General features: G+C 25.9%; 1 protein-coding gene and 1 pseudogene across 1 annotated transcript; both read left to right on the top strand.

Moving 5' to 3' along the window:
• The first annotated feature begins 5549 nt into the window (after positions 1 to 5549).
• Positions 5550 to 11225, top strand: LOC122498175 (annotated as a pseudogene).
• Positions 10870 to 23873, top strand: LOC122498174 (acetyl-coenzyme A transporter 1). Its single transcript, XM_043605800.1, has 9 exons — positions 10870 to 11230; positions 11374 to 11606; positions 15916 to 16205; positions 16416 to 16570; positions 17957 to 18150; positions 18599 to 18783; positions 18916 to 19033; positions 22763 to 22978; positions 23100 to 23873. The coding sequence occupies exons 2-9, from the start codon at positions 11403 to 11405 to the stop codon at positions 23268 to 23270; spliced, it is 1533 nt and encodes a 510-aa protein (XP_043461735.1). The 5' UTR covers positions 10870 to 11230; positions 11374 to 11402; the 3' UTR covers positions 23271 to 23873.
• Positions 23874 to 23903: the final 30 nt, after the last annotated feature.

Here is a 23903-nt window from a genome sequence, read left to right on the forward strand (position 1 = left end):
TCATCGATGTGTATTTCCATAATAGAACTACACTGTAAAAATAAAGGTATTAATTTATTACCAATTTTGGTTCTAAATCGTCATTTGGTTTTATTTTAATACCGAAAATCAGCTCTAATTTAGAACCTTTTAATTACAGTGTACATGAGTTTTATTTTTTACTAAAAAATAAAATTAAAATAAAAAACTTCAATATAAAGAATGAATTTGTCCCTGCATATGTTACGTATGACAAAATAATGAACTTAGGTGAAAATAAAAGTGTCACAAATAAACCAACCGTGCCTTATTCATTGTCGTCACGCTAGGTTCTATTATTAATTGGTCCCTGTTTATGTCACCTTTCAACATTCTAAGACATGCATTACTACAAATTTCTTCAACGTAATTATACTCGATAATTTCTTAGTATACCAGTATCCTTTTTTTTAAAATAATATACTTTTTAGTTTCTTTGTGTGATATCAGAACAGAGAACTAACGATCAAAAAAGTTCGCTTTCTCGAATTCAAGAAACGACGTCCCAATTCAATAAAGTTAAAATTGACTTGTTCTAAGTGATTTTTCACTTATTAAAATTTATAGAAATATATTATAGTAAAATTGTATTCAAATTTTTTTTATGTCAATCATAAAATCATACCAACAAAGCTAGATACACTTCCCTTTTGACTCGACTTTCGAATTTAATTAATATTAGAAATCTTATTTCAGGAAAATTGAAACTTTATTTCCGGATAGAGTTGCAAAGCAGTCGAACCATAGTAGTCTTTGTCAGATTTCTGTTCCTTTTATTTGAAAGTTTTTGAATTTAAATACATATAAATTCTCTTTACAGAAAAATCTATATAGTTAGATGCAAAAAAGAATTCTAACTTATTACAAAAAATATATTTATTTCAAATAGAGGAAAAAGTAAATTGTTAAATTTGAAAAAATTTAATGTCAGTTTTAGAAAAGGATAAAGTTAGAATGCCACGTTCATTAGCAATATGCTTTATTGATGTGGCAGTTTGAAAGATTCAATAAATTTTGAACCTTATCCTCAAAAATAGATTTTAATTTAAGTTTTGTGCATGGTCAAAAGAAATTGTGGGTATAAGTAAACAAAATTATTTTTGTCGTACAACTTTTTGAGGAACAGAGTTTGCATATGAAAATGTATATTGTATGAGCATAACTTTAAGCATCCTTTGTTAAAAAAAAGAAACTTATTTTACATATTAATCTGATTGTTCTCAAGTTTTAGGCCAACGTTAATATAATTTCTAGGCGGAACAAAATAGTTACACATATTTTGTAAGAGAACTCTTTGTTATAAAATCAACGTCAACATAAATATAATAATTATGCTATTTTTTTATTTCACTTCCGCCGAAGAAGACTTTTCTATCTTGCAGTAAAATTGCTTATTATTCTTAATTTTTAAATCATTGACTTGGTGGAAAACTACCATCTCAAGAATTTGTTATAAACGATTCCATTTCTGAGGTTTATTATAATAGATACTTATTCCTTAAGACAATATAAACAACACTGTTCCGAGCAATGTTTATAAAACATACCATAGCGAAGAAGATTTTTTTTTTACTATTGTTGTAAATTTGGCAATATTGTTTGCACTGTTCGTGTATGATTTTATATGAAAAATAGTATAATATAATATCTCCGCCACTGGTTGTCCACTGCCGAACATCATCGATGTGCTAGGATATTTAGAGGATGCTTATGCTCTGCCAGATTTGACTAACATCATGGATTTGAGGCATTTTACGTGAAATGTCCCAATTTGAAATTTTAACTTCTTGAAAAAATTAAAACTTGGGAAATTTATTGTTCTATTAAGAAGAAATGTGACTCCCCCTACTGAAAATCCTAGTACAAGATCTTGCACATTTTCCTGTACAAGTTCATGTATTACAACTTGTACCATTTCTGTCAAAGAAAATATACTATTTCAGCATACGAAATTGAATTAACAATGTTACTAATACCGATATAGGAACTGGTGTGATAACTGATGAGATAACTAATGAGATAACTGATGAGATAATACTGATAAGATAACTAAGACAGATGATAATTACAGTTATATTGACAGCGACGATGAATATCAAAATAGTAGTGAAGCTGACAGAAACATTGTAAATGGCAATGATAAGGATAATGAAGATAACAACAGCGATATCATCAGTGTCGCTGACTATAATGATTTGAACAGCAGAAACAAATTTAGCATCAATAGAAATCACGTCGATCCCCTTTTTATTGATCCTTTAAATATGGACCGCAATATTTTGTAATACATAGTTTTATAAAATATTTATTATAAAAAAATTGTAGATGAATGGTCCTATTTAGTCGATGACGCGACTCTCTTCCGTACCGCTCTTGTTCTGGCCTTATTTCATTCTTGTCCTTGACTAATTCTTCTTGGCTTCCTCTAGGGCAGTTCTGAAGACTTTGCATCTTCCTGATCCAGCGACATGAAGGATATTCTCCTTATCGCCGAACTTCGCCTGGCATAAGAAGCAGCATGGGCTCTTCTTACAATCTGCTGCCTTATGGCCGGCTTCTCCGCACTTAAAGCACGCAGCCGACCTATCTACCGCTTGGCAATCTCTGCCTATATGGCCATAGTCAAGGCACCTGTGACTAATAACTCCTACTAATTCCTGCTATCTTGGAGAGACACATCGACCTCCACGTCCAAACATACATGTTCACGTGCCCTTGGATCAATGCTCCGGCAATGCTATAACGTCTATGTAACTAACGGAGGCGGTTCAGGGCCCATCCTGGCCAGATGGTAGTACCCTGTTAAGGCCCGATTGTCCCTCGACACAGGACAAAGAAATAAAAAAAAACGAATGACATGGACAAAATTTTAAATGAAATACTCCAAGTGGGTACCTCGAAAGAGGGTAATCCCACCACCGATTCTGATCGGGTGCAAGCTCCGATAGTCAGTGCAGATGGCTCCAAGGATTTTGGAGGGAGCCAAATAGATAGCCAGCTGACATGCTACGAATCAAATGTCGCAAATCAGTTCCTGGCTATTCCCGGGATCAAAAGAACGTCAGTCGTGACATCCAGGATGGCGTGGCGGTTTTGGAGAGTGCGTTCTTAACAATTTGTAAGAATTTACGTTTTATCCCCAAGCCGTTCAAAGCGACCAGGAGCCACAACATCCAACTGTGGGAGCTCGACAGCAGACGGACTCTTGTGTTTCTTTTCGTATTTTTATTATTTTCTGTTAAACTAGCTTGTGAAGACACACAAAATTAATTATTTATTAAAACTGGCATCTTTAGCTTTCATATATATTTATATTAAAAAAAGTTAAGATTTTTAAACAGTATTTTTTCGTTTGTGAAGATCCAATTTGTTGGTTTCTCCATAAGAGACTGCACTGCAAAAACAGGTGTCTATATTTGAGACACTTTTGTCCTCATTTGTAAGGGTGCGATCCCATGTATGCAGAATACGTCGACCGAAAGCAGAAAATCATGAGAGTGAAAAGAACAACAATATCTATCTATCTCTTTCGCACTCATGATTTTCTGTTTTCGGTCGACGTATTCTGCTGTAATAAGATTGCACCCTAAGACGTTTTGGGATGTCTTTTAGGAAGACGTTAAATGTGACTATTTTGGAGACGTTTAAAGTGTCTTCATTCAGATGAAATTTACTGCTTGAATCGATACATAACCTAAAAATGCATGTATGCATTGATATTGCGCGGGAAACTTTCATCGAGACGAGGCAAGACGAATATTACCGAAGATACTCGAATACACAAAATGTCTTTTATTCAAAGTGTCTTACTTCGAAAACGTCTTAAATTAGCAAAAATGACTTAAATATAGACACTTTTACCGTCTACATTATGAAGGAGTTTACACCGTAAGCCTTAAATATAAGCCTCCGCGCGCATAAACGGATATACCTCCAGGAGCATATATTTGCGCCTGCGCGAACACGTGGTCAAGGCAAACTCTTTCACAACACAGCTGCAGGCAAACACTTTGCGCAGACGCAAGTATATCCTCATGGAGGCATATCCGTTTATGCTCGCGGAGGCTTATATTTAAGGCTTACGGTGTAAACTCCTTCTATATGTCTTAAATTATAAGCACTGAAAGTGACTTGTTTACATTTGTAAGACGCAAGAAGTGTCTCAAATTTTTAGACACTTTGCATGAAAGACAGATGAATTAGTCATTTATTCCAGACTAGACGTTTTCAAAACGTCTAATGTCTTAAAATAAGACGTTCGAAGACGCTAGTTTTTGCAGTGTGTGTTAAATTTATAATTTTATAACTTTTAAACTATGCAGTGAAAAATTCTGAAATTTTTTGTACTTATTTATTTATATCAAAAGAAAAAACACCTCAAAATTTCAAGAATTTCTGTCCCATGATGGCGTGAAAGCGTCGGCGTAAAGCGTAAACCATGTGAGTGAGTGAGAACCTGATATCTATTCATCACTTTCTATCGCACGATTTCTGCTTTACGCCAACGCTTTTACGCCGTCATGGGACGGTACCTTAAAAAGTTAGGTACATATTGTCGATTTTTTGATTTTTACCCATACACTAATAAAAGTAGGTATTATAAAATATCAAAATTTAGATAAATGAGAATTATATGGAATTCTGTTAATATATCTACTAAATTAAATTTCGATTAGATTACCTCTTATTTTTTAAATAAAATTAAAAATGATAATTAATGAAAAAATAAAAAATGTTTGTGAAAAGATATAGTGGTAAAGTAAAATGTTCCATTTTCTTTTGTCTTTGAATATTTATTTTTAACATTTATTTATCTGCTTTTGACGTGAAATATAATAAAATAGTTATACAGCATACACCTGGCCATATAAAATTTTTGTAAAATATCTTTAATATTTATCAGTATTAAAAATATTTTTTAATCATTTTTTGTTCTTTTTAAATGTCATATAAATTTTTAAAACAAAGTTTTAAAGTAGTAAAATTTTTAAAATCAATACTTATTTTTCACATTTTTTCATAAGTCAAATATTTAATACATTATAATAGAAATTTGAAAATAATCTAAATCTCAGGGGAAAAAAATATATATATATCCTATACACTGTAAAAACACTGCAAGAACAAGCATCTTAAAATACATTATAATCACTTTTAAAACAATTAAAACATCTTATTTTTCCATCTTCTATCTTAGAAACATTAAAGATGCTTTGGATAACTTTTTGGAAACAACTTAAAAGTGACTACCAAAATATCTTAAAATAAGATGCCTTCTTTTTTCAGTGTATAAAGATTTATTAGTTACAATTTTTGTTAGACAATTTTGATAGATTTAATCTTCGTACATATATCTAAATTAAAAAATTCTAATTATAAATTAACACAAATTTTTAAATAGTAAAATAATAATTGATACATTTTATATTTCTAATTTATTCAGAATTCTGTTAAAAAATAAAAAAATATTGATAAATTCCAAAAAATTTATCATTATTTGAGAGCACGATTTGCTGATACTAATATTAAATTTAATGCCAGCATTTCCCTTTAATCATTTTTGATAAAAAAAAAAATATATATATATATATAAGAGACATCCTTAGCTTAAATTGCACATATGAATATTATAAACTGTTTCAAAAATGGATTTTTCATTTCTAAAAATATTTCTTCCTCTTTGTCTCCATGTAATTAGTTCTCATTCAACATTGTTAGCTAATGAGACGAGTCCATAGTTGTTGTTATTACGTGGAATTTTCATAAAGCAGCTGTAAAAGGTAATAAATAATAAATACATTAATTAATTAATATAAATAATATATTCTGTCAACCTCCAACTTTAATCTCACATACAAAATATTTGTTTAATTTTTTATTATTAATATCCCATGTGGAAGAGTTGCGGAAAATTTCCGGAAACTTTCCGAAAATAGTTTTTATCCGGAAAATTTCCAGAAATTGATTTTTTTTAACGTTAATTTTTTAATAATTATTTTTTTTTTATTTAATTAGTCAATTTTTTTTTCGCTTCTCGAAGTCGATTTTTCTTCAGGAAATTTTCCGGAAATCTCGCGGAAATCACTTTGGAAATTATTTGGAAAATTTCCGGTAGAAAAATGGACTTCCACAAAAAAAATTAACGTCAAAAAAAAATCAATTCCCGGAAGAAAATTCGACTTCCAGGAAAAAATTAACGTCAAAAAAAAATTAATTTTCGGAAAATTTCCGGAAGAAAAATCGACTTCCAGAAAAAAAACGTCAAAAATAAATTAATTTCTGGAAAGTTTCTGAAAGTGATTTCCGAAAAAATTTTGGAAGAAAAATCGACTTCCAGGAAAAAATTAACGTCAAAAAAAAATCAATTTTCGGAAAATTTCCGGAAGAAAAGTCGACTTTCAGAAAAAAAAACGTCCAAAAAATCAATTTCCGGAAGAAAAATCGACTTCGGAAGTTTCTTCCGGAAATTTTCCGTAACTCTTCCACATGGGTACTATTTGACTTATTGTAATAATTTTTTAGCATGGGAGACATTATTTGTTGAAAAAAGAAGTGCTTTAGATGCCATTGAAGAAAGCTGTAATTTATGTGAGAATAATGGTACCGAATGTAGTTGGAGAGTAGCCCAGGTAGAAAAATTTAATGGAAGCCTAGATATATGCTAGCGCCACCACTGGAATTTGTATGGCAGTTTATCTCGCCGACGTCTTCTAGCGCCTTGCATGGCGCGAGCACTTTCTGCTAGAATGCAACATAACCACAAATATCGCTGTTGCATAAGGCGCATAAGGTATCAACGGTGTTTGTTTTTTTGTTAAGGAAATTTTAAAAAATATTTTAAGTAATTAATCTAACAATTTATCACCAAGAATAACAATAAATACTTTTGATGAATTAAACATATTAATTTCTCTAAATTCAAATTAGAAAACATAACCTCGAACGTCTGGATTTATGTTTTCTTTATTTTTAATTGACCTGTCAGAACAGTTTTATTGGTTTTAAATAAGAACATAACTTTTGCAATTAAATTATAAGTGATTTTGTAATAATAATTTAAACTTTTGGAGATAATTTTCATAAACTAATATATGTATATATAATTCCACAAGGTTAAGAAGTGTGATTACATTTATTAAAACGAAAAGTGTAATTAATTCTTTAAATATGTATAATTTCCATTGTAAACAGATAATTAGTAAATATTTTTTATATATACTTTTATTTAAAGTCATCAAATGAAATGACATATAAGAATAATTGTTTAATTCGCGAAATAAATTTTTGGCAGGTGAGGTTATGTACATTCTGTTATGTTCGCATTCTAGCACTGCGAGCAGAATGCGAGGAAGGTGCTAGAGCACAAAAGTGTTTCAAATGCTGTCAGCGCCACTACAGCGCAATGGCGTGCGAGAGTGGCACCTTACTAGCGCCACCAAATTTTTCTACTAGGGAGGTATAGGAGGTTCTCCTAATGAAAATGGAAAAACTACACTAGATGCACTTATTATGGATGGGTAATAATAAAATTGAATCTTAACTTTATTCTTTCTTTTTGGTATACTGCAGTAAGCTTTCTGTGAGTAGGAAATTCCATATATAAGCTTTTAGCAATCTTGCTGCAAGATTTTGTTTAATGAATAAATTTTGTTAACTTTAAAAAATGAAATTTGAATTAATACAATAAATATTGTTTAGGGTAACTATGAACGTTGGAGCTGTTGGTGCCGTTAAGGGCATCCGGGAAAAATCGAGCCCAAAAAGTGTTTTCCCGCGTGTCGTCTCACTCCTAAATAATTAGAGATATTTAGTTCGGATTTATCATGATAATTAGGGGAATTCGTGATGATAAAGAATATTCTCGAAATTTGCAAGTAATTTTTGAAATAAATATTGAAAAACGAAATTACAAAAGTTGGATTTTGGGCGAAAGTGAGAGACAATATGGCGGCGAGCACACAGACAAGTGGATCTATGTGTCAGTGGTCAAGGAGGTGGCGCCAATTCTCGGAAGTGGTCGCGAGTTGAACTGAGGGAAATGTAGTAACCTCAAATTACTCCACTTTCAATCGTTAATAAAATAATTTCCTCGCAAAATTATTGCAAAAACGGAGAGGGCCGCTCCTCGGAGAGTCTTCCTCTATCACCCCTCCAAATATGAACCCGAAATATTTTATCCTCTCAAAATGAGACGTCTATACTGAACCGTGAAAAACCCCTTTTTTCCGTATATTTAAACAATTTTTTTCAATAATTATTTATTAAAATTTTTTCAAAATCCGAGAGGACCGCTGGTCCCAGAGCATTTCTCTATATTTACCAAAAATTCCCGACTCAAAATATTCTTTTCTTTTTAAATGAGACGTCTATCACGAAACCAGTATTATTTCCCGGATGCCCTTAAAGATATAAAGAATCCAATATCAGTTGCACGTAAAGTTATGGAAAATACAGATCATACTCTACTCGTTGGTGAAAGTGTCACTCAATTTGCTCTTCAAATGGGCTTTGAAACTCAAGAATTGTCAACAAAAAATTCAACACAACAATGGAAGACATGGAAGGAAACTAATTGTCAGCCTAATTTTTGGAGGGTTATTATGATTATTCTTTTTTCTTCTCCATTATTAGATTTCTATGAGAAAAAAATGTTAATAAAATGATTTTTTGTGTTTATAGAATGTTTTGCCGTATCCATCAACATCTTGTGGTCCTTATAAACTGGATGATAAAAAAGATATGAAACAAGAGACTAGAGATAAACCTCTGGATAGTGAAACGAACCATGATACAATGGGTGTACTTGCGATGGATGTTCATGGACATATAGCTGCCGGAGTATCAACTAATGGTTTAGATTATAAAATTCCTGGCCGTCTTGGAGATTCTCCGGTTGCTGGTGCTGGTAGTTATGCAGATACGAATGTTGGTGACGCCGCTTGTACTGGCGTTGGTGATATTTCACTACGATTTTTACCCAGGCAAGAACAATTTTTTCCAATTTTTTCAAAATTGTAGAAAACATCATTTTATTTTCTAATTTCAAAGTTTTTAAGTTAGTTTTGCACCATATCAATTCATAAATTTTCTTATATCTTTGTGCAGTTTTGTTGCTGTTGAAGAAATGAAACGAGGAGCAACGCCTCAAGAAGCAGCTCAGACTGCCCTCGATAGAATGACGAAATTCTATCCAAAACATTCAATTGCTCTTATTACTATGGACCAAGTCGGTAATTATGGAGTTGCTTGTCACGGATTTGGTTTAAGAAACTACCGTTTTCCTTATTATGTCGCTAATGAAAAATTAGGGTCAGCAACATTAATTATGTATAAAGCGTGCTTCAATACTTCCATCTATTTTCTTAATTCAGATTTCGAACTGAATATAAAATCATATGAGTAATTTCTATTATCGTAGGGAGGAATATTAAATTTTAGATTTCAATCCCAAAAAGTTTAGGAATGATTTTCAATTAAAATCAGTTCTAGATATTTTAGCAAACGCTATAATACTTATTCTTTTTTGTGTGAGTACTTTTAGATTTCTTGATTTATTTTAATTTGTAAAGGAATTACCCAGATAGCACAGCATTTTGCAGAAAGTTTGAATTGAAAATTTGCATGCAAGTTTACAGAAAATTTGTGGCAAATAGTTGTGGCAGTAGTTTTCTGTGACATATAGAGCTACGCACTACATTTTGTCACCTTCCCTAAGAGGGAAGGCAACATTTCACAAAAGACATACATTTTGAATACAAAAATGTTTATTTGAAAATTTTTAAAGTTTTCAGAAAGTTTGCTTCAATTTCTTTTTAAAATTCTATATAAAAATACGTATATAAATACCTGTTTTTTATTTTTTTTATTTGATAAAAATTAAGGAATGATTTTTTTAAATTTAATGTCTTCAGAAGCACAAGACTTTTGAAACACTTTTTTCTCTGCCATATCAAAAGATACAAAATAATATAATATATGAAAATTATTTGTTTCTTCTTGAATACTTATTTCAAATCTATTTCAAAATATTTTGGTATAACAGAAAAAAGTGTTTCAAAAGTCCTCATCTGCTTCTGAAGACGTTATAAATTTTAAAAAAATCATAACTTCCGTAAATTTTATCAAATAAAAAAATCGGTATTTGTTTATTTTTCATAAAGAACTTAAAAAAAATTGTTTTAATCAAAAAACATTTTTTAGTGAAAATTTCACGGAGAATGACCCATAATAGTAAAAATTGACAGTTGCTTGACGATTTCTCTCTTTGGGTAATTATTTTTATTCAATTACAAGAATTAATAGAGGTTAGCTGCCGCTATCTCATAAAAAAAACATTGTTTTATATTTTGATTAAATAATACTTTCCTCAAGTGTCAATTTTTGAAAAAATTAGAGGAAAATTGTTTGGGATGACGTGTCCCAATCTAAAGTAAAACAACGTGGCACGTGTGATACCGTAAAACCATTAATGTAACAAATCAGGTTCGACCACACAAATCTATGTGAAACTGACCAATCAAACAGTTTCAGAAATTGTACAGTCACAGAAGTGAGATAAGAAAAGTACAGCAATACACCGAAAATTTTCACAATTCAATTAATAATTTTTTTTAAATTTCAAAGAAACATTAGAAAGAAAAATAATTAATTGTATACAGAAATAATTGTCAAAGAAGTTTGATAATACGAACAGGTGAAAATTGATTTATTTTTACGAAATAAACTGCCGGTATATTTAATACTGTGTGAAAATAATGTCAAGAAGTGTACATTTATAAGAAATCAGCTGATTATGCGCGACGTGAAGTAAATCTCGTTTGGTGAGCGCAAGTGAACGAACCTTACTATGGCGTGACATGACTGTTTGTTTGTCAACGTGGTATTGGAATATAAAATATAAGAGTTACCTGTTTTAAAAAATTATTTTCAGTTTAAATTTTTAACTGTCCCACTGTCTTTATTCGCATAATGAAATACATTCACATAGGATTTTTGTGCAATTTTTCTGTTTAAAGTACAATTTTAAAAAAAATGGTTTTTAAAGAGGTTAAAATAGTCGTGAAATATGGTTATGAATTTGTGAAATATACAGTTTTAGATTAAACAATGCATGCATTTGGCTTGCTGTTATAATAATTAGATGAATAATGTTAATATTTCTATCAGTGCAGTGTAATAAACATCGTCATTTGATTTTTATAACTTTATTCAGGTGTGTAATTTACATGTTACAATCTAACCCCTAATTTTTACGAATATACAAAAGTGATGTTTCTGTATGTTGTTAATAAAAAAAATTGTTTAGTGTTGATTTTTACGACTTAGTTAAGATTTTTTTTTTGATTTTAATTACAGTTAGCATTTTTTTTATTAAAAAATATAAAATGAAAAAAAGAATGCAAAATGAGAACAAGGTGGAGGATGGTTCCGGTGAAATTGGCGAACATCACGAACATGGTGACATACGAGGAGATGAGAGAAATATTATTATTCTATTCTTTTTATACCTGTTACAAGGTATACCACTCGGTTTGAGTGCTGCTATTCCTATGCTCTTACAAAATAGAAATGTGTCCTATCGTCAACAGGTGAGACTTTAAATTTACAAAAATTATTTAACCTTAACATTCAAATTTTTTTTATTGTAAACAAAAACTTATTGAAAGAAATTCAATTATCTTTATAAATAGAAAAATTTTTCGACAAAAATTCAATTAGTTTCAAAAATTCAAATAAAATTCTTTGCAAAATTTCAATTATTTTCAAAATTTTTCACAATTCAATAATTTTCAATATTTACAATTTTCATAAAATTTATCAAAAAATATAATTATTAAACAAATTTTTTGATACAATTCTTCGAAAACATTTAATTATTTGCATAAAAAATAAAATTTCATTTAGGAATTCATTATTTTCATCGCAGAATTTGAATTTCAAATATTTTTAATAGAATTTTAAATAAATTCCTTGAAAAATGCAATTATTACTTATTAAAAATTTTGATAAAACTTGAAAGAATTCAATTTTAAGAAACATTCAATTATTTAATAAAACAAGAAAATTCGTTGCAATAATTCAAATATTTTCATAAATAATATTTAATTCGTTGCAGAAGATCAATTATTTAAAAAAATTGTTAAGTACTTTTGAAAAAAAATTCAATTAGCTTGATAAACAACAAAATTGCATAAATTCTTCCAATAAAATCAATTATTCTAAGGAATTTTAATAAAATTCTTTTTCAAAATTCAATTATTTTGATAAATATCAAAATTCATCACAAGAAATTCAATTCTTTTAAAAAGTATTAAAGTACTTTGCAGAAATTAAATTATTTTCAAAATTTTTTCAAAATTCTCGTCAAGAATTAAATTATGTATTGTCAAAAATTTTAATAAAATTCTTTACGAAATTTTAATTATTTAAACAAAATTTAATAAAATTCTTGTCATGAATTCAATTGCTTTCAAAAAATATTATTTAAATTCTTCTTTCTCAGGAATTCAATTATTTTTAATAAATTTAATAAAATTCTTCAAAACTTTTTCAATTATTTTCAAAAATTGTAATTCAATTCCTTAAAAGAAATGAAATATTTTTAAAAGTTGTTAATACAATTCTTGGTAAAAATTAGATTTTAAGAAACATTCAATTATTGAATGAATTATTTATTTTTGTATTTAAATAATTGAATTCTCGTAGAATTCAATTATTATTTTTCGTATTTTTAACTAACAATTCTGAAGAATTAATTTTTTTGCAAAATTTTAATTAATTAAAGTAATTGATTTAAAGAATATTTTCTATTTTTCCATAGAATTTAAGATTTTCAAAAATTTTAAATTCAAACCTTTTTGAAATTCATGAACTTCGAACAATATTAAAATTATAATTTACATTATAAGAATATTGTTGCTGTAACTTTTTCAAAATTATTTTCATCATTTCAATTCAATTATAATTTTCTAGAATTTTTAACTAAAATTCTTCTCTAAATCATTTATTTTCAATAATTTTTTAAAAAGTTCGGTGAAAATTTTCAAATCCATATGTTTACAATTCAATTTTACGAAATTTCGATTATTCAGAAATTCGTCAATTAAATGTTGGAAAATAATAACTTAAAATAATTTTTTAAAAAATCTAATTAAACTATTTCAAAAAATTAATTCTACTAAATTGTTAGTTAAAAGTATGAAGAATTTTAATTTTCAAAAATTTTAATTTGAAACCTTTTGAAAATTTAATTATTTCTAAAAATTCAGGCTATAATGCTTTTAATATTCAATTATAATCAAAAATTTTAACTGAAATTCATTTCTAAATTAATTTTTATTAGAAAATTCTACGGGAATTCAATTCTTTAAATACAAAAATAAACTATTATTGAATAATTGAATATTTCTTAAAATTTAATTCTTATAACGAACTACATAAATCAAAATTTCTTAAAATAATTTTTTTTTGAAGAATTTTATTAAAATTATGTTAAAAATAATTGAATTTATCTAAAGTATTTTATTATTTATGAAAATAATTGAATACCCGCGAAGAATTTCATTATTCATGACAATAATAAATTAAATTCCTACAAATTTTTTAGACGAATTTTATTAAAATTGTATTGAATTTTTTTATTTCCTTTATAGAATTTTAGTAAAGTTTTTGTAAATAATTGAATTCCCGCAAATAATTTTATAAAAATTTCTTTTAAATAATTGATTTTGGTCACTGAAGTATTTTATTATTTACGAAAATAATTGAATTCCCGCGAGGAATTTTATTATTCATGATGACAATAATAATTGAATTCCTCTAAATTTTTTCGACGTACTTTATTAAAATTTTTGAAATTTTGCGAAGAATTTCAATAAATTTTTGATAATAACTGAATTTCGTAGAAGAATTTTATTATTTCTAAAAATAATTGAAATTTTGACGAGAAGAGAATTATTTTTGAATATTTATGTTGGGTTGAAGTTGATCAACCCTTTCTGGAAAAAGATTACGTTAGAGTTATTTTGTTTCAAAACATGATTACTGCATTCGAATGCTAAAAATATATACCCCTCGAATCTCATCTCACTATTGAGAGAGCCGATGCTTCGCCACCTAGCGGCAAAGGCCACGAGTAGAAATATCTATACTTTCTCACAATGCGAACATTTCAGAATTAATTAAAGGTGAAATAAATGAAATGAAATTTTTACATTTTAAAATAAATTAAATTAAATTAAACTAATTCGCAAAGAAATGTAAATTTTTCGACTTTATTATATCTGTAGTTTTCTTTATATTTCAAAGAGAATTGAATTACATTATAACTATAATAATCTTCGAATTTCATTCTTTCATTTTTTTTCTGTCTGTCCACTCTTTGAAGTTAGTTTTTGTGTTAAAATTACACTTTGCATTTTGCACTACTTTTTAAAATAAATGAATTCAAAATAAATGTTTATTTTTAAGTTTAACGACAAGTAATTTGAAGGAATTAGAAGTAATTATAAGTTTTTAAAATATTTTCCATTGTCTATCAATGAGTCATTTTTATCTGTCCTTGTAATTTAAAATTTTTTTTTATGTAGAAAATAATTTTTTTTTGAAAAAATTATCATGCATACTTTGTTATCTCAAAACATGCAAAAATATTGTCTCAAAGTATCAAATTTTTAATATAATAATAAATAAATAATATAATGAATTTTTTTAAGAAGATCAAAAATATCTATTGTTAAATATTTTATTAAAATTCTTTGAAAGTTTAAATTGTTGTAAAACTGTTATAACATTAAAATTTTTATTTTGAAATAAAATGATTAAAGTTTTGAATAATTTTAAGTTTCCAAAAAATTAATTGAATTTTGGAAGAATTGCAGATTTGCAGTTGTAATTGTAAGAAATAGTTATATTTTAAAAAGGCTTTACATTCAAATCATTTAAAATGTTTTAATTCCTGTGGAAAGTTAAATAGCTATTTAAATTAATTATTTGAAATTTTTTTTCTATTTTCGATTGTAATAATTTAATTTAGAAATTATGAAAAAAATTGAGTCGTCAAGATTAATTTTTCGATAGCTACTTTTTTACTACTTTTTTCAGTCTTTATTTAATGCTTCTTTTTTAAAATTAATTATTGAATATGAAGCCTGTAATTCTAAAAGTCTTTATTCAAAAAATATATATGTTAACCTCTCGTTCTTCAAAAATAAGCCTCATTTTTCAATATTTACAAAAAACTACCTCTTTTTCAATTTTTCATAATTTTTGATTGGAAAGCTAAGATTTTTTTCCAAAAAGGGTTTTTATAAGAAAATAAAAAAAAAATTTTTTAAATTGATTTTTTTCATTTTTTTTAATTGTTGCCCCACTTATTTTTGCATATTTTATTTATAAAAATCTCAGTTTTCTAATAAAAATGATTAAGTTTTTGCAAAAATTGAAAAATAAGATTTATTTCTGAAAAAAGAGGGGTTTTAAGAAATTTTTTCTTTTTTTGAAAAAGTATTTTTGGCATTGAAAAGTACACAAAAAGTGACTTAAAATTTGCTGCTAAAAATGAAAATTCTTTAATTTTTTGTAAAAATTATATCAATTTCAATATAACAATGTCCCTCAATATCTCATTTTTTCTATAATAGATCAGTTCACGTGGAATTGCTCTATTTTAAAATTGCTTTACATTGGTAATTGTTTACAAGGGGGATCGTTTAAAAATAGAACACCTCTTTTATTTATATTAAAAAATAAGTTTTTCTTTACATTTCTAAACCCAACATTATTATGGGAAAATATTTTATAAAATTTTACTAAGTACTTTTTAAAAACTTTTTTTCCTATTTATAAGGATACTTTTTTCAGGTAAAGAAATAATAAAACTATAATTACTGATTACAGGCGGAATTTAGTTTAGTGAATTGGCCATTTTCACTGAAACTTCTGTGGGCACCGATTGTAGATTCAGTGTATTTACGACAATTTGGACGAAGAAAAACATGGCTCGTTCCAATCCAATATCTAATGGGACTATTCATGTTATTTCTCTCTGGACATGTAGATAAGTGGCTGGGAACCGACGAAGAGAATCTCAATATTGGATTACTCACGTGCATATTTTTTTCATTGAATGTTTTGGCTGCCACTCAAGATATTGTTGTCGACGGATGGGCTCTTACAATGCTAAAACGGTTAATAACAATTATTTGTCTATTATATAATTTATTTCTTAATTAATTAATTAAATTCTTAAGGATGTCCACGTATCAGTAAAGTCAAAAAAAAAGTATTTTTTAAAAAAAAGAAAAAGTCTCAATTTAAATACAAAAAAATAATTTTTTGATGAAAATTTTTTGTTAGATTTCGATGAAATTTAAATGTTTCTTTTTACTAATTTTTAGATGCAATGTTGGATACGCGTCGACTTGCAATAGCGTTGGTCAAACTGCAGGGTATTTTCTGGGTTATGTTATTTTTATGGCGTTGGAATCTGCCACATTCTGCAATGATTATCTGAGATCTGAACCTTCAGACGAAGGAATTCTCACACTACCAGGTAATTGATAAAACTTTCGTAAAAGCGATGAAATGTACCTTCAAAAATTAAAATTTTTGTTTACTACCAAAGTTTCTACAAATTTCTCTTTTCAAAATTAAATTTCGATTTAAAAATTCGATTTCTTTTCAATTCTCAAACATTGGACTTAAGTTGTGATACCAAACAACGCTGTTCGCAAAATTTGTTACTAAAATTGGAAAAATTTTGAGTGCGCATGAATTTTGTTTAATAAAATTTTATATTTAAGATAATTTTCATAAAACAGAATTATCTAGTAAAAGAAATTTTTTTATTTGAGAAAATTTCGATTGAGTCGAATTTTTAAATGATAGTTTCTATTTCAACGTATTTTTATTTTTTAGAATTTTCATTTGTACAATTTGTAATTTGATAGAATTCTCAGGGTTGCCACAGATTTCTATATTTCTGACAATAATTTATTTTTAAATAACTTAAGAACTATCATAAAATTATTACTTGGAAATTATTTAATGAATAATTTTAGCTACTTAAATATTTTTAAATTAATTGAATTTCAAAACAGTTGCGTTTACAATTTTTTATAAATAAATAAACTTCAAAAGGTTTCAATTTGAAATTTTATATAATTTCAATTTTTAATGAATTTAATTAGAAATTATTAAAAAACATATATATTTTAGAGAAATTTTAATAATTCAAATTCTTCTGAAACTAGTTAAATTTTTTAACTTATATTTAATTAATTATTAAAAATAATGAATTTATAGAAGAATTTTAGTTAAAAATACAAAAAAAAATTTAATTTTGGAGAAATTACACTTATAATTGCAGAAATTCAATTATTTTTAAAAGTAATAAAATTCTTCACATAAAGTCAAATTATGTACAAAAATTTTAACAAATTTTCGTCAAAATTTCTATTTATCTTTATAAATAATAAAATTCTTCTCCAAAATTCAATTATTTTCAAAGAATTTAATAAAATTCTTGGCAAAATTTCAATTCTTTTCAAAAAATATTGGAAATTCAATTCTTTTCAATATCTACTATTTTAATCAAATTTTCCAAAAGAAATCAATTATTTGAAAAAAATTTTTATAAAATTTTACGCAAACATTTAATTATTTTTATAAATAATAAAAATTTCACAGAAATTAAATTCTTTTTAAACATTTCAATAACATTTTTTGCAATAATTCCATTATTTTCATAAATAATAAAATTTTTTACACGGATTCAATTATTTTCGTAAATAATAAAATTCTTTTTAGAAAAATAAGGTTCAAATTTTATAAATAACGAAGCAGACATTATGGAGACAATTATGATAAATTAATTTTTAAATTCTTAACAAAATTAATATTATTTTAATTTTAATATTCTAATTGAAACTCTTTTTAGGATTTTTATACTTTTGGGGATGGGTATTTATTGTGACAACCAGTTTAGTTGCTTTGTTGAAACACGAGAATTCAAGTAAAGGAACAAAAGATGTACAAGTGGACATGGACATAAAACAAGCGTACAAACTGCTCTGGACTATCGTAAAATTGCCTAGCATGAAGAATACGATCTTATTTCTCTTGACTGCAAAGGTAGATTAACATTTTTCATCTAAAACCAAAATAAATGTGTGTCAATTCATTGAATTTCGTTTGAGAAAGTAATTGCGACTTTTTTAATTAATAAATTACTGTACTACAATGGAAATTTTTTTCTTGCATGAAGTTAATAATTAAAAGTATGAGGTTTATAACTTTTCTTTACAACATTAAAACAAAATTTAAACATTTATTTCACAGTACATTTTACATTACTTTATTCTGTTTAATTTTAGAAAAGTAAAAATCACTTTGTTCTGCATTTAAAAATTATCAAATTATGAAAAGCTTTTTAAAAATAATCGTATTTTTACATATTTAAAAATTAGATTCTAAAAACTCAAGTCTGCAAATACTTTTAGATGAAATTTAATGTAATGACCCAACTGTAATTTATTTTATTAAGATATAAATAAATAAATAAATAATACGTGGATTTCAGATTGGATTCTCGGCTTGCGATGCAGTAACAAGTTTAAAACTCGTGGAGGCTGGAATTCCTAAAGAAAAATTTGCCATGATTGTCGTACCAATGATACCTTTACAAATAATTTTGCCTGTAATTATATCAAAATATACCGCGGGACCAAAACCTATGAATATCTACTCAATGGCCATTCCATATAGGTATTTTTTTACTTTTTTGCTTATTATTTTCAATCTGCAAGATATGAAACTACAAAATTGATATGAATTTACAAAATTCAAAAATAATTATTCGATTATTTTAATTGGAATATTTTGTTTTATTTTTAACAGATTAGCGTTTGGTTTAGTCGCGGGCGCTTTAGTTTGGGTGACTCCTCATCTTATAGGAAGTGGAGAAGTGCCTGCTTATTATTTCATTGGTCTCATTATGGTGTATTTCTTGCATCAGGTAAATATTTTCAATATTATCTTTCTTGTCCTCTTCCTAAAATTCTGGTTTAACGAATCAATTCATTTTTCAATTCAAATAACACAAATTCCTCTGAATTAAATAGCAATTGTATTGGAGTAAGAAAAGTATTTAAAAATGTCGGTTAAATGTAATACTTTTTTTAAACGAATTTTTATCACAATTGAAGCATTGATCGTAACTTGAAAAGAATCAGACGGAATATTAAATATTTTTACTTTAAATTGCAGGAAAATTCTTTAAAACGATTCAATTATTTTCAAAAAATATTCAAAATTCAATTATTTTCAATATCTACTATTTTCATAAAATTTTGCAAAAGAATTCAATTATTATTTTAAAAAAATTGATAAAATTCATGCAAAATTCAATTATTTTCATAAAAAAATATTAAAAAAAAAAAAAATATTAAAAAAATATAAAATATTATTATAAATAATAAAATTTCCACAGGAATTCAATTAATTTAGAATAACATTTTTAAAAAAATTTCTAAAAAATCAATTATTTAAACAAAATTTTTATAAAATTTTTCACAATAATTCAATTACTTTCACTAATAATATTTTTCATGGAAATTCAATTTTTTAAAAACATTTTTTGATAAAATTCTAAGTAAGAATTTCAATTATTTTTAATACCATTTTAAACTAGCTGTCGTACCAATAAAATACTAGTTTCTACCAATAACAGTGTTTCTACCAATCTGCACAATCAGAAAATAGCCGGGAATTTAATTTGACCGGAAAAAAATAATAATTAGTTACCATTAGCTATTATGAAAAATTCGAAAAACCGAATTTCTTAAAATTCAACATTTTTTCTCTTCTTTTATGGCATTTAGCTTAATTATTTTTGTGCTCTTCAAAAATACTTTACTTATTTAATAATCTCCAACCTTTGGTAAAAAATCAAAAATTATTAAAAATTATCAAAAATTCAAAAAACTGAATTTCTTAAAATTCAACATTTTTCCTTCTTTTTTATGGCATTTAGCTTCATTATTTTTGTGCTCTTCAAAAATACTTTACATATTCAATAGTCTCCACCCTTTGGTAAAAAATCTAAAATTATGGAAAATTATCAAAAATTCGAAAAACCGAATTTCTTATAATTCAACATTTTTCCTTCTTTTTTATGGCATTTAGCTTCATTATTTTTGTGCTTTTCAAAAACACTTTACTTATTCAATAGTCTCCACCCTTTGGTAAAAAATCTAAAATTATCAAAAATTATCGAAAATTCAAAAAACCGAATTTCTTAAAATTAAACATTTTTTCTTCTCTTTTATGGCATTTAGCTTCATTATTTTTGTGCTTTTGGAAAATACTTTACTTATTAAATTGTCTCGACTCTTTGGTAAAAAATCTAAATTTATCAAAAATTCGAAAAAATTCAAAAAACCGAATTTCTTAAAATTCAACATTTTTCCTTCTTTTTTATGGCATTTAGCTTAATTATTTTTGTGCTCTTCAAAAAATACTTTACTTTACTAATACTATAATACTATAATACTAATACTATAATACTATAATACTATAATTACTAATTTTTACTAATACTTTACCTTTGGTACAAAATCAAAAATTATTAAAAATTATCAAAAATTCAAAAAACCGAATTTTAATTGATGCGCGAACAAAGTTTTGCATACAGACAGACAGACAGAAATTTTTTTTACATTTTTCGAATTCTAATGTCTCAAAACGAAAAAATATATAAAAATTTTCAAGTTTGGAGTAATGTACAGACAGAAGTCTGATTTTATTAATATAGATTTCGAAAAAATTAATTATTTAAAACAATGTTTATAACATAGTTCAATTATTTAAAAAAAAATTTTTTTTCACAAAAATTAAATTCTATTTAAACTTTTTAATGAAAGTTTCCACAATAATTCAATTATTTTCATAAATAATAATAAAATTCTTCTCAGAAATTTAATTATTTTTGAAAATTTTAATAAAATTCTTAGCAACTATTCAACTATTTTCATAAATAATAAAATTCATCACAGGATTTTAATTATTTTTAATACAATTTTACAGGAATTGCTCAAAAAATGTAATTATTCTTAAAATTTATTTTCAATTCCTCGAAAAAATCAATTATTTTTATGAATAATGAAATACTTTTTAGGAATTCAATAAAAATTTAATTTAATTTATTTAATAAGGAATTTAATAAAACGCCATACAAACTTTCAATTATTCTCAAAAATTTTAATAGAATTCTTTGTAAAAACTTATAAAATTATTTAAAAAAAAATAAAATTATAATATTAAAATAAATTATAAAAACTTATAAAAATTTATTCTTTTTTTTTGTTAAACTTTTTCTATTAATTATTGATATTTAAAATTTTAACTGAAATTCATTTTTAAATCAATATTTGCTGGAAAAATCCACGAGAATTCAATTATTTAAATACAAATAAAATGCAAATAAATATTTTATTAAATAATTGAATGTTTCTTAAAATTTCATTTTTATAAAGACTTTTATCAACAAATTTTTAAATAATTGAATTCTCTTGACAAATTTTAAGAAATATTTTAAGAATAAGTTTATTTTTCGGAAATTTGATTAAAATTTTATTAAAAATAATTGAATTTCTCCAAAGAGAAAAGAGTTTTTGAAACTTTTTTTCATGAGTTTTTGAAAATAATTGAAAAATTTTGCCAAGAATTTTATTAAAGTTTTTGAAAATATTTGAATTTCGGAGAAAAATTTATAAAGATTATTGAAATTTTGTCGCGAATTTTTGTAAATTGTTGAACACAATTAAATTTCAGCGAAGAATTATATTACTTTTGAAAATAATTGAATTCTTGAGACGAACTTCATTAAAAGTTTTTAAATAATGGAATTTCTTTGATGAATTTTAATAAAACTTTTAAGAATAATTTCATTTTTCGAGGAATTCCATTAAAATTGTATTAAAAATAATTGAAAGTCTATAAGATGAGTTTTATTATTTATGAAAATAATGAAATGCTTGCGTAGAATTAAAAATTTTTTTTTTAAATAATTGAATTGTTTTGAAAAATTTTATTGAAGTAGTAGATTTATTAAAAATCATTGAATTGAGGAAAGTTTTTGAAAATAATTGGAATTTTGCCATGAATTTTATTAAAATTGTTGGAAATAATTGAATTTCTAAGAAGAATTTTACTAATTTGGAAAATAATTGAATTTCTAGAATTATTTGTAACTGCTTAAAAATTCAATTTCTTTCAGTGTTTCTAATTAAAATTAGTCTATAAATCCTATTATTTTTAATAATCAAACGAAAATAAATATTAAAAAATTCAACTAATTCCAGAAGAATTGGAATAATTAAAATTTCTCAAAAATTTACGTTCTTTAAGACGATTTCTAGTTAAATTCATTAAAAATTGAAATTTTACAAAATTTCAAATTAAAATCTTTTGAAATTCATATTATGTACTTATGAAAATTGTAAACGCAACTTTTTTAAAATTTAATTAATTTTGAAATATTTATGTAAAATTAGATTTCAATAATAAACTTTAGAAAATAACAATTTTCCAGGATTTCGATCAAAATTCCCTGACTTTTCCAGGTAACCCCTTAAAAATAAGGGCCATTTTGTAAATCAGATTCGTAATCAGCAGTCCCAAAAATCTTTGGATTAATTAAAAAATTCTAACAAAATCCACAATTAATTGAGTATATTTTTTTTAGATCTGCATTAGTAGCATGTTTGTCGCCTCAATGGCATTCTTTGCAAAAATCAGTGATCCAGCAGTTGGCGGAACATACATGACATTTTTAAATACAATAGCGAATCTCGGAGGAAATTGGCCAACAACAGCTGCGCTCTGGTTCGTCGATGCTTTAACATTTAGAAAATGTACCACTGATCCTTCCAATGACTGCAGTACAAGTGAAGAAAAGGAGGTAATAAAACAAAAATACTAAAACCTACATTTTATATCCTCATAAAGTAAAACCATTAAATATGACAATAATGCCTTTTTTTCGAATTTCTCTAATTACTCAACCAACTTTCTCTTTTCAGTTCTGCGTGAAAAACAATGGCTCGTGTACTATACAGTTAGATGGTTATTACATAGAAATAATGTTGTGCTTCATCATAGGCTGTTTATGGTTCAAATGGGGTAGAAGAAAAATTGAATTCCTTCAATCGAGACCACTTTCAGTTTGGAAAGTTGTACGAACAAGGAGATAACAATTCTCCAAAATTCGAAAAAGTGTCTCCTAAATTCTTGCAATTTTTTTTTTGCATTCGATGTCAGTTGTTCAAAGTAAAACGAGAAGGAGAAAGAAATCCGTCTAATTTATAAGTGAACATTAATTTCGATTATCAAAAAAAAATCGTAAACTATTTATTTTAGCGAACTGTTTTTAATTAGTTAGAAAAGAGACAATAATTAACTCGTTCGCAATTCCCTAACGAGTTAGAGCACAATTCCTAGGACATAAGAAACAAAAAGATTTTTACATAATTGTTCTTTGTTAATCGTTTTGTTTTTTTTTAGAGAAAAAATTCAATTAGCTATTCAAAATAATTGACTTTTATAAATTGCATAGCGGAAATTGTAAAGAAAAGAATGTAAAAGCTGATATCGAAATATTTATTTATTTGTATTGTCAATATTGTTATGCAATGTGGAAGTTTATTTTAAAATATTTATTTTAAAAGAAGATTACGCGACTGAAAGTGATTTGTGTGGTTGAGAATGCTTCTCGAGTGGCAATTTGAAGATTTTCAAATAATCCATATTTTGAGCTTAGAAAGCGTGTAAATAAAAATTAGTAAATGAATTTAAAATTAGAATTTTATTTCTACACATTTTTTTTG

This window comes from Leptopilina heterotoma, unplaced genomic scaffold (genome assembly GCF_015476425.1).
Source record: "Leptopilina heterotoma isolate Lh14 unplaced genomic scaffold, ASM1547642v1 Lhet_142, whole genome shotgun sequence".
In the NCBI taxonomy this organism is placed as follows: domain Eukaryota; kingdom Metazoa; phylum Arthropoda; class Insecta; order Hymenoptera; family Figitidae; genus Leptopilina; species Leptopilina heterotoma.

Bases quoted from the DNA above. Each gene is read 5' to 3' on its own strand.
- LOC122498174 (XM_043605800.1), top strand. From the start codon at position 11,403: ATGAAAAAAAGAATGCAAAATGAGAACAAGGTGGAGGATGGTTCCGGT. The intron at 18,784-18,915 runs GTATTTTTTTAC...TATTTTTAACAG, and splicing joins TCAATGGCCATTCCATATAG to ATTAGCGTTTGGTTTAGTCG. The intron at 22,979-23,099 runs GTAATAAAACAA...TTCTCTTTTCAG, and splicing joins GTACAAGTGAAGAAAAGGAG to TTCTGCGTGAAAAACAATGG.